This window comes from Cantharellus anzutake, assembly GCF_015039405.1.
Source record: "Cantharellus anzutake strain C23 chromosome Unknown EI90scaffold_52, whole genome shotgun sequence".
In the NCBI taxonomy this organism is placed as follows: domain Eukaryota; kingdom Fungi; phylum Basidiomycota; class Agaricomycetes; order Cantharellales; family Hydnaceae; genus Cantharellus; species Cantharellus anzutake.
The window spans coordinates 56,773-70,580 of NW_024067002.1; the positions used below are offsets into that span (position 1 = coordinate 56,773).

The 13,808-nt window shown below is 48.7% G+C and overlaps 5 protein-coding genes across 5 annotated transcripts; 1 reads left to right on the plus strand and 4 right to left on the minus strand.

Annotated features, from left to right (window-relative positions):
- Positions 1–286: 286 nt before the first annotated feature.
- On the minus strand, positions 287–5,420 carry EI90DRAFT_3235983 (ATP dependent DNA ligase domain-containing protein; the record flags this gene model as incomplete). Its single annotated transcript, XM_039066513.1, has 27 exons — positions 287–797; positions 876–971; positions 1,032–1,096; positions 1,308–1,767; positions 1,822–1,911; positions 1,982–2,083; positions 2,160–2,217; positions 2,279–2,347; positions 2,432–2,478; positions 2,622–2,766; positions 2,839–2,882; positions 2,944–3,114; positions 3,183–3,279; positions 3,358–3,406; positions 3,463–3,480; positions 3,534–3,609; positions 3,658–3,865; positions 3,917–3,952; positions 4,008–4,093; positions 4,157–4,252; positions 4,308–4,387; positions 4,460–4,540; positions 4,609–4,745; positions 4,807–4,855; positions 4,914–5,090; positions 5,167–5,310; positions 5,364–5,420. Coding segments are annotated over 27 exons (2,835 nt in total), but the record flags the coding sequence as incomplete, so codon positions are not given.
- An 820-nt stretch (positions 5,421–6,240) lies between these two features.
- EI90DRAFT_3072645 (uncharacterized protein) lies at positions 6,241–7,177 on the minus strand. Its single transcript, XM_039061382.1, is given in 2 exon segments — positions 6,241–6,736; positions 6,755–7,177. The coding sequence occupies 2 exon segments, from the start codon at positions 6,797–6,799 to the stop codon at positions 6,566–6,568; spliced, it is 216 nt and encodes a 71-aa protein (XP_038912235.1). The 5' UTR covers positions 6,800–7,177; the 3' UTR covers positions 6,241–6,565.
- Positions 7,178–7,994: 817 nt separating this feature from the next.
- EI90DRAFT_3072647 (uncharacterized protein) lies at positions 7,995–8,319 on the plus strand. The gene is made up of 2 exons (XM_039061383.1): positions 7,995–8,156; positions 8,211–8,319. The coding sequence occupies exons 1-2, from the start codon at positions 8,013–8,015 to the stop codon at positions 8,232–8,234; spliced, it is 168 nt and encodes a 55-aa protein (XP_038912236.1). The 5' UTR covers positions 7,995–8,012; the 3' UTR covers positions 8,235–8,319.
- A 407-nt stretch (positions 8,320–8,726) lies between these two features.
- Positions 8,727–9,686, minus strand: EI90DRAFT_3072650 (uncharacterized protein). The gene is made up of 2 exons (XM_039061384.1): positions 9,344–9,686; positions 8,727–9,283 (listed from the first exon to the last, which is right to left on the minus strand). Exons 1-2 carry the CDS (start codon positions 9,518–9,520, stop codon positions 8,963–8,965), a joined length of 498 nt encoding a protein of 165 aa, XP_038912237.1. The 5' UTR covers positions 9,521–9,686; the 3' UTR covers positions 8,727–8,962.
- Positions 9,687–10,031: 345 nt separating this feature from the next.
- Positions 10,032–11,477, minus strand: EI90DRAFT_3072659 (uncharacterized protein). Its single transcript, XM_039061385.1, is given in 6 exon segments — positions 10,032–10,098; positions 10,160–10,611; positions 10,671–11,356; positions 11,397–11,399; positions 11,425–11,435; positions 11,450–11,477. The coding sequence occupies 2 exon segments, from the start codon at positions 11,077–11,079 to the stop codon at positions 10,499–10,501; spliced, it is 522 nt and encodes a 173-aa protein (XP_038912238.1). The 5' UTR covers positions 11,080–11,356; positions 11,397–11,399; positions 11,425–11,435; positions 11,450–11,477; the 3' UTR covers positions 10,032–10,098; positions 10,160–10,498.
- Positions 11,478–13,808: the final 2,331 nt, after the last annotated feature.

Here is a 13,808-nt window from a genome sequence, read left to right on the forward strand (position 1 = left end):
TAAAGCGATTGTCAATGACAACTGGCGATATAAGACAAAGTAAATTGGGAGCGCGTGGTACCGCGACTCTGAAACAAAAAGGTATAGTCATTGTTAGTCACGACGATATTAAGTTAAAATAAAAACTCCCCAATCCACGCTGCAGCTTGGCTGTTGTCGATGAGCGTTGATATTCCAACATCCCCCTCTATCCCTCTCCTATTTCCATTTCCATTTCTATTTCTATTTCTATTTCTACTTCACACGGACGACCTTTCCTTATATCCATGTATTATTGACCTGCCTGCGATGCGCACGTGACATGCCTGGCCCCGGATGACCCCGGACGGCTCTAGGGTGCAACCTAGTGCACGCGTGTGCAGCATACACCCTCAGGATCCCCCACGGGGACACCCAGGTGACTGTGGCTGTATGTGGGGTGACGTGGCGGACCTCATGTGACCTAAGCCACATGTATATAAATACACCTGGGGTGGGAACCGAAGAAGTAACCTTCTTCTCAACATTCCCACTTCAGGTAAGTAGCATAGTTCCCCTTTTAATAATAACTCAACATTCCCACTTCAGTCTAAGTGGCCAGGGATCGCCGTCCCACATCGGGGCTGCCAGTACGCACGCCCGATCCACCCCCCATGAGGTCCTCAGCACCGGACGCTACGCCCGGACCCCCTCGACCCCGGACGCGACCCTGACACAGATCTCACTTGTGCAAAATGATATGTGTCAACTTGGGATGACTGAGTTCGCTCGTCACTTGACCTCCATTTTCCTCGATATTCCTCTCCACTTCCTCTAATCTATTAAAACGTTCTCATCAGTTTACTTCTGCAACCGTACAACAACTCTAGAGATTAGTAATTAATTCACAAGCTTACTCTGAATTGATGAGCTCCTGATCGTCTGATCCGCCAGAATCCTCGACGCTGAGCCCGTTAGAGCGAGCATTCTCTTGCGTATCGATATAGAAATGTCTATCGTTCGCAATACTCCATGATTAGCATGCCCGCCACGGAGAGATCACAACGACTCACAAATGTTTAAATATCTTCTCAGTATCATACTCCATGGCATCATCGGATTCACCCATCGTAATGTCCTCTCTGATAAATAATACAAACCATGTCATTGATACGATGAGCAAAAAAAATGATAATCATAAAACAACTAACCTCATCCACAACCATTTGGTCCTACAATGCCCATCATCAGAACTTCGTTTCCCAGGCACCCAATAAAAGGCTAATCGGGAAACTCACCACGCCCGCCGACTTCGAGCCTCTCCCTTCATCTGGATCCTCAACAACTACGAAATCATCCCCATCCTCACTCCCCACACTCCTCACCTCATCCAAGTCAATCTCCTCCCCCTCCGTGAGTCCCCCTTCTGACTCCGTGTCACTCTCCCTCTCTCTAAACTTTTCCATACTCGATCCTAACTCGTCAGTCCCCTTCAGCTTCTTCCCCTTCTCCTTATCATTATTGCCCTTCTCTTTCGCATTCTCAGCAATTTGGGCTGAAATGACATGTATCCAGGAATCTGAATCCAGATTGCCAGGACCGACCAACACTCCATCCTTATCCTCACCCTCATCCTCCGTTTCCGAACTTCCCCGCTCACTTGCCCCTTCGTTTAATTCCCCAGCTGGAACCATGGGTCGCCTGGAAGTTGACGGCACATCGTCCACATCTTCATGCACCTCGCCTTCAACTTCGCCACCACGATACTCCGCGCTCACCTGAGTCTCCTCAGTAACATGAAAATAATACCTATTAACGCTGCTATTCCACGCATTTATCGAATTAATTAGCAAACCGACTTACTGTCTCCCTAGCGCAACGATGCTGTTCCCCTCAATACAATCCACGATCCACTCCGGCTTAATAATATCATGTATGTCGTTTTTAATGATACTCTGTACCGGAACGTCTGTACAACAAACCACGCAGAGATAAAATCATGTCAGAAGGTCCACACTGAAACGATGAAAATGGGTACTTGCTCTTAACGGTACCACCGTAAATGATGGTAACACCCTCGACTTTACTGTAGGATTGATGAATGCTACCCCCATGCTCTTTAATCCTACGAGGCAAGAGGTATTAGTATAGACCATCAGAAGTGTGACACAACGTTCTGTTATGGTGAAGCGACAACTCACATTCGTTCAACTTCTGCCTTGGGGTACTTCTGCTTTGGCCCACTAGCCATAATAACATCTACATAAAAAGATCGGTGAGCAGCATGAAAATCTAATTACACTGCCAAGCAACAACGTACGGAATTTCCTCCCCTCAAATAACTCACTCCTCGATTCAACACCCGATAAATCCTGGCCTTTATGCGAAGCTCCAAATTCCATTCCGCCCTGTCACCAACAAACACACGATCAAGACCGAGAATTAGCCTCTTCATCCCAATGAACGTATGAACGTAATCCCACCTTCTTCTTCACACCTTTTCTTCTCTTCGAGAAGGGCCTGAAAGCAAGTCATCCCCATCGCGTCAATCCAAAGATTGATATCCTGAAAAATAGTCTCACTGATCATCACCCTCCGAATGTCTCCTCTTTCCAGAAGCCAGGTCTAATACCTCTGATAACGACGGGGACAGTTACCGTCACCATCGTGAGATGGCGAGTGAAGGGCGAGAAGTGAGAACCGGAAATAGCAACTTACCTGAAATCGACATGCAATTCTCCAAGCTAAAATTATGTCGAATATTTTGACATCTTGGAAAGCGCATCGTCATTCCTGCGGCATACTGGTCTATAATTCCGCATCGAACGGCATTTCCCTAACAGTTAACATGCCGGAAAGCCCCTTTGAAGTAAAACGAACCTGATGGACTGATGGATGCCGCCTTGACAGTAATGATGAACGACCTTTTAACGAAGCGAAACGAGAGTTAGGGAACTACATACCACTGACAAGAAAACAACTTACTCCTCGGGCTCCAGGAACACGTCACCTTTGTCCTCAGTCCCAGACTCAGGCGACACACGTAGCCAATACGGAGGCTTGTACTTATTAAACGGCTTCCAGGGTTTCATATTGATCCATTCATAATCTTCCAATGAGAGACCCGATCCAATGCGAACAAACGTTTTGTATACCCTATTATGATTTTGTTATGGTTTGCGTGTGAGTGAGGAAAGAGGGTATCCAGTGGGAATCTTACTCACGTTGAGGATTTCTCGTCATCGTCATGGGGATCACTTCCTTGTATCGTGGGAAGGGAGTCGTCCCGAACGGCGCAGATGAGCGTCGAAACGCGTCCACCTCAGGAACCTGACCCCCAGTGGGCCGCTGGGCACCGAAAAAGGGAACGATGAGCACGAAATTAGAAAATAAATAAACGTATCCACCCACCCACAACCAGGACATCGACGGTTTCTCCCATGTTGTCCTGAATCGAACCGCGTTATCAGGATAGGCTAAACACGCACTGATATCGACAGTTACCATGTATTCAGGCTTCACCTGTATAACCCTGATAGTAAACATGGAGCATAAATGATACAAAGCGGCCTTACCTTCGCCCACCATTTGCCTTCACGACCTCCTAGACTGTATGCAGATTGACTTCGCTTGAGCACGAGTCCCTCACCCCTAAATAAGCTGTGAGGAACATGGCTGGCTTCAATATTCCGAGCATACCTTTCTTCTACAATATCCTCCAAGAAGCTCTCCACATCTTCAGCGGTTTTGCCAACTCGTTGCGTCACAAATTCCAAACGACCGGGTACCTCCTTGAATAATCCAAGGTTTTTAAGGGTCTGCAACCTGACGTTTAACGTCTTCCGGGTTAATAAAGTAGGTGCGCGAGCCCCCTCGAGATTGATGTAAAGAAGGTCAAAAATCTTGACTGAAGAAACTAGGCGTCAAGACTGCCGGCACGGAACAAACATACACGTACAACATGGTCGAGGCTTGTCGGGATCATTTGATTTATCTTGAATATTCGTAAGCCTCAGGTTGAGGTGTATATACTTCGTATTATTTCTTACCAAGTGCCGACGTCTTAAGCTTGCCAAACGGAAGGTACTTCTCGATGCTTGGATCCCATACCAACATCTCCCCATCGAGGATGACACTGTGAGTTTTCAAACGGCCGACGATGAGGCGAGGCTTCTTACATGCAACGACTGACACTCACTCCTTTACTTTGGAATGAAACGCATCAACAATAAATGGTGTCAATGATCCTTCACTTCTGTTTCCGCCATATAGATATGTGTAATCTTTCCCTTTTCTATGAATGGTTGTGGGAACAGTACAAACATCTGAGGACAACGGAGATCATTTACCTTGAACAGTAAAAGAATTCATTTCTACGCTTGTGGAGCTGCAACCTTTCTCCATCCAATTTCTCTTCCATGAAGAAGCCCTCGGCGCTGGGCCTCGTATTCCTTCCTTCGTTGCTGGGATTTGAATCGTCAGGACCGTCATTCATAGTGACTAGCTTTACTGCGTCCCGAAGAGTCTTCGTCCTGCCACAAAGCATCGGCTGAAATGGCTTGAAAAGGCGAACGGCCTTTTCCTGTATCGAAGCACACCGAAGCCCATCAGCATCTATAGCTCATATCGGTTGAATAGTCATTGCCATACCTCCTCATGCAGGCGGTAGTTGGGATCAGCGAGGTCCCAGGAAACTTTCTTCAGGTCAGAGCAAGTGCTGAAAAGATCGATTGCATCGGGGTGGAACACAGAGAACACGGTGGTCTCTTTCACGCCGATGCCTAAATCTGGAACAGACTGTAAATCTATCGCCCACCCATTGGTGAAAGCCTGCTCAAGAGACCTTACCTTTGAGTATGATTCGGACTATCCAGCGAATCTCGTTCGCAGTACACTTCTCCGCAAATGTGCTGAATATCCTTGCTACCTGTTGTCTATGCGGGTGTCAGAAATACATTCCCAACAACGCGGAGAGCAGCTGACCTTCGTTCGGCATCTTTACCACTTGGACGGAACCCCTGGCTAAGCTCATCCAGCAGGTCATTAAGATCCCCTATCGTCATTGTTCCAGTAACGACTGAAGATCGTGTGGCGATAGTTTGATACAGAACGCTCGGAAAATCTCCTGTCGCCTTCACCTGGGTCCTGGACTGCACAATGGTACTGGATAAGAGAGATGCGTGAATTTTATATTACAAAGCTACTTACGTATGCATGCGGGTCGGGGTCCGGTTTCTTCCAATTAATCAGTGACTGAGCATCCTTAGATTTCTCGCTCATTCCGAATGCCTGGATGAATGCTTTCGCCAAAGTCACCTCCTTGTAGCCATATGTGGCTCTTTCCCTGTCTTTCTGCGAGCCGTGCCTCAGTACTCGTTCCAAATTTCCCTAATCCGTATACTCACATGAGGCAAAAGCAGACGAAGGACTGGATACAGATCGGGCCCAACTTGTTGCCTCCAGCGCTGTGCAGGGCGAGACGATTCAACGACCAATCAATTCGCGGGAAAAACTACGGAAGGACTTACATCAAACCAGAGCCCCATGTACATGCGTTTTTTATCAGGCTTCAACTTCTGGGTTGGCTGGGAACAAAGGTCGAAAAACTCAGTTAGCGCGTGGATCGAGGGTGGGGGTCCATGAGGAGCCAAGTGAGGTGGACACGCCAGAGACCCATCCTCACGAGAAAAAGTCTGCACACTGCTTCCTCGTTGCATCGTGAACGGTCGAACTTGACGTTCGCGATTGGTTTGGCCCTCGGTGCCGAACGCTATGTGATTATGACCAAATCACTTAATTGAAATGCCGCCTCATTTCAAAATCGCCATTCAGGGAACTATATATGTATGTAGTGGATCGGTGAGCCTGATATTCTGGATCAGAAAAGTCGTTAAACTAAAGGATCCCTGTTTCTGGGTATTCAGGAGTGGAGCGTAAATCCGCAGCCCCCTCTACGTAACGGAGTGCGGGAGTGCTTCGTTTCATCCTCACGCTTCCCGCAGTTTCACCGACGATCCGAAGTGGTCGAGGCAACAGCGTTTTAGGTAAGGATAATAGAGAATTTTTCGCCGCACTTGGAAGGTCAGTAACTAAAGAAAAGGAAAAAACGACGGCGTCAGCGGCTTCTTCAACCCATCCATCGCCGCAGGGAGGCATTTCCTTTGGATAACTGCGCTGCAAGCACACAAACCAACAAAATCAACAGAATATATGTACAGTCGATCGCAACGCTGTTCGTTCCACCAGATACATTGAGGCCTCAAGGAGCGAAAGAATGTGACATTCGATTCTCATGGCGCGGCGTCTGGGCACGGTGTAGTGTACAGGGGATGGCGCGTGTCATTGAGTGGATGAGAGGATTCACAAACAACGTAAAGGGGACGAATGAGCACCCTCAACCGTCTGGAAACTGGGCTGCGCCACACGTGCAATCCTAGAACTTATCCGAAATGAGTGTCGCTTTCAAACTTGGCCCAGGAAAAATCTCCAAACGTTCGCGAAAAGTGGAATGGGGGGTATGGAACTACTCCATGAAGGCAGCCGTCGCTTGCACATAAACCTGTGCCTTTGGTTAAGCCGCGATGAATCACTACCGTCCAAATGAATTCTAGGCAAAATTACTGTCCTGTTCCGAGTACCAATGTAATGCCCGCTGAGAATCTCCGAACATACGATTCGCTGTGAAGCGGTAACTGGGCCGCTTCGTTTGACCAGGATTAGAGTATTTGGTCCTAACAGTTGCAAAGAGACCAAGCAGTCCACACCCGACGACTAGCAGCTTACCATTTGGAAGCAGATTGCTGCTCTTTGAAGAACGTGAGAGGAAGGGGAGTATGGACATTCGGATCTTTACATCGTATTTGGCTGACTATCCAATTGCACCGGCAGGGGATGAAAAGCGAACCAGGCGGACATGTACACATGTACGGAAGCGGCTCCTCCCGCATGCTGCACTTCAGCCTTTCCGGGATGGGAGAAATCTCTTCCTTGGCGATATCAGAATGGGATATCACTCGGACGAATCGATACGTGTCTCTCCAAGCCCCTAGGTCTCTTGCTGAGTGGTTTATTCTATGTGATATCTCGATGCTTCGTTGTTGAAACGCGTGGTTGATATTACTATCATGTAGAACCTATCCCTACTATGGATCTGTCCTCATGGTGCAAAACGAGATGCTGGGAGGCATCCAACGCCAGTCCAGCAGCTTGGATTTCGCGGTAATCAAGAACGCATTGAGCTTCCCATAAACACATACAAACAAAACACCACATCTGATGTGCGCGCAAGTTCCACCAGAACAAATCTAGAGAGCTCACACAGGCCCGGGCAAGTTTGGTACCAAGTTTGGAAATGGTTCATGTTCCGCTTTGCGGAGCATACCGCCATGATTGCTCGGGATCCCATTTGAGCTTCCGAATCCAAACATATTTATCCCTGGGTCTCCACCCACGAATGCCTTGGAATCGGGCTTGCTGCGATCTATCCTGCGTTGCTTCGAATCAAGCTCATGCGCAACCTAAGCGATTGCCAGAGCTACCCAACCCGCTATACGCTCCGTCATATGCCAACAGGCACGGATACAGAGTTTTAAATGAATCACACACGCACACACTACCCAACGAACGTCCTGCGCGAGAACGACACAAGGTATATGTTATTCCACTGGTGTCGTCTCTGGATCTGCCCCCCTTGAAGCGGTGAAACTGGGGGAATTTTCTTAATCAACATCTAATATCCCGATCGCGTCGATTCGTAGAAGCTGAAATATATGCGCCAAAGAATGAAGAATTGCTCTTGAACATTCGGGACTTGGGTGGTCAAAGCTCAAAAATGGCGCACATTCGGGATTCTGGGCTATCATTCCGCTTCGTGTCCGCTGCCGGCATAGCATAGAAACAAGTTAACTTGATTGCGTACCTGGCAACGCTCCTTTGGGCTCTCGCTCACAATGTCGCGCGACATCCAACTTTAAGCATCCAAGGCCTGGTGCTCAGTTCCTTGCGAGATGTGAGCACTACTATATCAGTGACAGGAATGGCATTTCGAGAGCGGCATGAAGTCTCGAATTTCTATGTTGTGTACAAAAGACCGCTTCATAAACAATAGTTTGTTCGTTCAGGGGGTACTCTGCGGAGCCACACCCATGAATGTGTCAAACGTCATATGCCCCCCCCCCCCCCCGAGTTTCCTGGTCAACGTGAGCGTCCTGGCAGTTCACTTCCCTGTATCCTCCGCCAAACATCCTACACAAGCGGCGCAACCAGCTCTGAAGTGAAGGCGAGGACCTGTCTGATGTGATGTGGCTAGGTACTCCCGTGAACCTCCGTTTGGCTGGAATGATGTCATCGAGGGGGCCATTATGCCAAGCTGTGAACTAATGCAGGGCCTTAGGTTCACCGTGTGCGTCACATCGACAGAGAATCCAACCAGGCATATAGAAAAACGATTCCAAGTCATATCGGTAAAGCCGCTTAGGAGGGAACCCGCAGCAGATAGGAGATCCATGGAAAGAAATGGCAGCAAAAGAGGGCTCGGGTGAGACGTCTTTGTCTCCATCTCGGACTTGGATTGCAAAATCAAGATCCAGTAGGATCCCGCGAGTGGGTGTGTCCCTCAACACCATGAGACTGCTCACGTTGTTATTGCAGTGAAGAATTCCTGCATCCTTATAGAGTCGGTGATGGACTACAATCGATGCTGAGTTAGGGGGTGTATGAGAACACTGGTTATAGGAGTGCCTTCAACTAAAAAACAGAATGCACATTCAAAGTCTTTGATGGGGAGAGTGCGGTAAAGTGGAATGCATGACGGTCCCAGTACTTGCACTCGCAGCTCCCGATCTTGATAATGTATTCTGTTGAGTGGAGTTCTGGGACCTTCTGAAAGGCGTCCCAGGGTGGGAGCAATACAGCTGGGCTACTCCATGCACGCCGTGTCGCTCAGCCCGACGATAGAGGATGTCGGAGTTTTCCAACGTTGCATGCTCCCATGAAAGTTTGATGATTACATCCTCTGGGATGCTCTGGGATGTGTCGCAGTCGAAGACAGGTTGTTTCTTGTCGCAGAATAAAACAACCCACGACCTTCAAGGTCACAGGAGATATGCAAAGTATTTTGCAGTAAGAAGGGTATGCCATGAATGGTGATTTCCCTTGTGTTGAAGGCCCCCCGTGGGTCGGGCGATTGTATGGCAGGCTCCAAGCCAAGAGTGAACGCGGTACTGAGAGAGTGCTTGACGAGGTCAATAGGTGTCGAATAGAAGCCTCCGCCTCGGTCAAAAATACCAGAAGACGATGTGAAGAGTGGTCGACCAGGATACCGACGGTATGTCTGTTACCCCTATGTGCCATGACATCTTTTGCTCTTGCGTGAATACTATTCTAGATTGAACTGCACATAGGTTTCGTCTGACAACGGACACGACAGAATACTAGTCCCCTTGGGACCCAGAGCTCGGGCAGTTTGTAGTAAGCAGAAGCCCCTACGAAGCAAGAATAACCAGCCGAAATGACTCAGGAACGGAAAGAGAATTGGAGGACCAAGTGCATCAGTGGTATTCATAAGCGTGGTTGCAGTTTCAAATGGGGAGAATTCAGGGCATAGTTGCCTTCCAGTTGCGGGATTGGGTGCGGTCTACGGTCGATTGGTTTCGCTACACTGGACAAAGTGTCACCATCTGCGCAATAACTAGCGGTGCGAAAGGCGATGAGCTGTCTTAACTTTGTGCAGGAGATCGAGACGCATATTCGAAATCTGGATTTGTGGGAGGCACATAGCAGATCAATACATCGGGGATCTGCGTTGGAATTCATAGCATAGGAAGCGGCGTACATTCTTCGATGTGAGCGAGGAATCTTCGAACTCCTGAATGAAAGGATCAGTCAGCCCAGTCACAAAATACAGATCGACTTGCATCGCTTTGGACCATTGCCCTGTTCCAGGTAGCTACATAATCGAGAACATCTCGCAGGCTAAAAGTTGAAAGTGCATCTGAGGCGTGGGAAGCGAAGCAAATCGAGTCAAGCTCGCTTGTGACCCCGAGAGTATATATAGAGATTATGGGGGACTCTAAAGCAATGAATTTTTCCAGTTCCAGCGCTTCCGCTTGTGTGGGGTCCGAAAGGATGTTACGGTAAAGACTGCGGGAAGAGCGATGGAAGCAAATCTCAACGAGAACCCCGTTTTTGTTGCCAAGCACACCTTTGCTCACAGAACCAAGCTTCGTCGCCTCTTCATCGCTGGGCATTCTCACAGTAAATGTAAGCCCTGGCAGTGCTCTCTCGTCCCCGGTAGTGTTAGGTAGTCGAGCCAGCTGGACCAACGCCCACTCCCTACCCCACCAAGAGTATCAAAATTCTTCGATGCTAATGAGAGACCAAGTTCACACCTTGATCGAGGGTAGAGTGTCGGCAGCTGCATACCGGATATCGCACGCGCTTGAATGTCGACCGCCAACCCGGATGTGATGGCAATGGAGTGCGGTTATGACGGCGGCGCGCCCTCCAAACTGCTTACAGCAGCTTTAAAGCGCGTCACCGATCAACCATTGTTCAAAGGACAGGCGTGAGGCGGCACACGGCGATCGCGAAGATAAGACGCTCGATATGCAGGATCTTTGGATTTTGGTGTTGAACTGTCGGCAACCGCATCCACTAGAAGGAAGTTTAATTGGCCAGCACAGTGGGAAGCAGCGGCGATTGTGGGGACTGACGATCAATACCAGTATTCAACGCCTTTCGGACAGATAACGCAAGCACCACAGCATGAATCTCGCCGACTTGTTCATCCTGCCAACGGCGGTTTTTCTGGCTTGGACAAGGAGACGACCAGGACCCCATTGAAATTTTGACGCATTTTCCGCTGTAATCCGACATAACCCGCAAGAGAAACTGGCCTTGAAAGGGTTTCCTATATGGGGCAAAAAAGCACAGGATAATAACCAGCTTAATGTTGAGGTTCAACGTCGGCAAGGCACAACCCGAGGGGCATGGAAGACGCGCGAGAAATTCCCTCGCAATATGTTGGGGATCCATATAGACTGACCTGACCTCATTGGAGCGGTCTTTCGCGTTCCGCTTGTGTGCATAACTGGATGCCCGAGAAGCGGCAAATCCCGCCATTCCCCGTTATGCTCATAACGCTCGACATGCAGATTTTGGTGCTAAGCTGTCGGCAGCTGCCCCCAGTTTGATTGGTCAACAGAGTGGAAAGCGACCTGGCGATGAAGATCAGCACTTGGGACGGATGGCGCAAGTGCACAGGATGGATTTTGCCAACTTGTCAATAGCGGCTACTCGCTTGGACAAGAAGACGAGCACTCAGTTGGACCGATGGATATAAAGTTTTGATTTATTTGCCGCTGTAATCTACAAAAGAAAACGGCTTTGAAGGAATGACAACCTGATCGGTTCTTTCCGCTTCTGGCAGCTAGCAAATCCTGCCACTCCCCTTTGTATTGCGCATGAGGGGACAGTGGCGGTACGTACTGGGGGCACAGTGTAGTCTCGCGATTGAGGGTTTCGTTATGTACATGTGGTGCAAATGGGGTGGGCGATTCATTCCTTGACATCGTCGCAGAATACTGAAACGATCGGGGAAATGAAATGTTATCTGATGGAATTAGCGTTACAGTAATTGGTCTCTGGAGTCATTGACTAGCCAGAAAGGCCGAGACAACTTGGACTAGGCACTGGATCGACCGATTAGCCATGTGATTTGTGACGCAATCTCCACGCTCCAACGTCATCAATGACAGACTCTAGGCATATTTAGTATCTCACTTGCTATCACGGTCCAAAACAAGACTAAAAATAACCGAGGGCAATTACTGTACTCATTTCCATGATTCAACGGCGTCCCCAGCACGGAACCGGTACAACACACATCTCATAATTTCCCAATGCTGCCGTAATGCAATTCCATTGAACTCGCACGGCATGGCCCAGTAGAGTGACTAGTATGGGTATTGCACCAAGGTGGTTCCCTGGCGTCTACATGACTAGAGTGCTTGCGCTTCGCACTTCGCTTGACTCTGCACAGCACATGTTTCCTTTCACCTGTCCCAGCATGAATCTATTTCTATTTCGTTTCGCGAATATACTTAGGCTATAAAAATAACTGGTGATTGCTGCCTGACACGGCAGAACCCACCACTCTTTCGCTCGATACAACATGTATTTGGATGAGTACAAAGAGAGGATTAAAAAAGAGGAACGGAAGAATAAAAGCGAGGACCATCCATTATAGATGTTTATGAAGTCAATGTCAAAATATCCTGGTGCAACACTGGTTTTATTATTGGAATGGAGGCAACTAACACTGGAGACGATTGAGAGGGAAAGGGCTTATGATTCGGCCACAGGAGCAGCCATCTACCGCCTCACCCGCTTTTGCCATCAGCAATTAGTTCCCCTAGCAGCACTGGGGTATATGCCCCACTTCGATTTTGGCCCAAAAATGCACCAGTTCATGAACCAGTCGCGTCTGCACAAGTGGACACACGATTGCATGAGGTTGACACGAAATTGGGGGGGTTGATGGCGCTGGAGCGGGCGATTTGGGAGGAAAATCGGCTGGGATGGGCTGGGAGCGCCTCATCTCAAACAGATATGAGGCAACAGCCTTCTTGACGCATTTGAAATGTTAGCTAGTCGCTCAATCACAAAACCCCAAGCCAGACGAAAGAGACTTAGCTGAGAACACCCCAATGCCAACCAACAATCATCGTGCGGGTCCACCTCAAAATCCTCCAAGTGGCCAGTTTCACCACATTTGGTCACTCCAACTCCCCTTCCAGCCCCTCAGCACCCTCCAGTGCCGCTGCAATCACCAATTTCGATGCAAACGCCAATTTCGACACGCTTGCCACTTCCCCCTCCGTGTCCGGATGTCCCACCACCCATTCCCTGGCACACCCAGCCGATTTCCATGCGCCCCTCACACACTCTTGGTCCCCCGATCACAGAACGCTAAGTGCCAACAGTGGTCAATGGTAGGCTGTGAGTAGGAGAAGCAATAGCGCTGGGTTGACATCAGTTGTCAATATTGTACACTCTCTTGTTGCTTGCATGGGCGATTGGACCCCAGCGCTAAGTCGCTTATCCATATAAGGAAATCCTATTTCGTTGAACCTGATCCTTCCAACTTTTTTAGGAAAATGAATGACCAGGGTCACATACCCAATAAATTCAAGACGGCAGATTTTTCTGCAAACGGCTGTAAGCCGAGACTTTAAGGACAAGAGCCGAGTGGGAGCGGAAATGGTGGAAGGACAGGCAAGATGACATAAAAGAAAGCATGTAAAGAAAAGCAAACAACCCAAAAGGGAAGATGATGACAAATAACTGACGAGCGCTGCCTGAAGTGGCAAAACCCACCACTCAACCCGCTGAGAAGCAAACAAGCACCAGTGGACACACATCTCTTGCACACAGTAAACCTCATTACAAGCAATCTTAGAAATCACTGTCAGTGGTGTTTGCATGGCAGGACGAAGGTCCCAACAACGGACTGCCCAACAACTATCTCTATTATGTATTTGGCTCAGTTGCAGGAGCGATTCAGACACCACCGATGTTAGAACCAGCTACATACAGACCAATCACCGAATCACAAATCCTTGACTCCTTCGACAGCAGTTGTTACACCAATGGTTGGTATTGCTCGGCAGTATCTTGATCACTGAGAGTTCCAAAGCACAGTTAGAATATAGAAAAAAGATGGAAACCACCCCTTGCCTGGGAGGGAGAGCAAACACGTGGTAATGAGATCGCCCGCATCCTTGGCACTCTTCGAACATCATACTGCCCACATCGACTGAAAGGTGCTCACTGTGAATCATTAGGTCCAG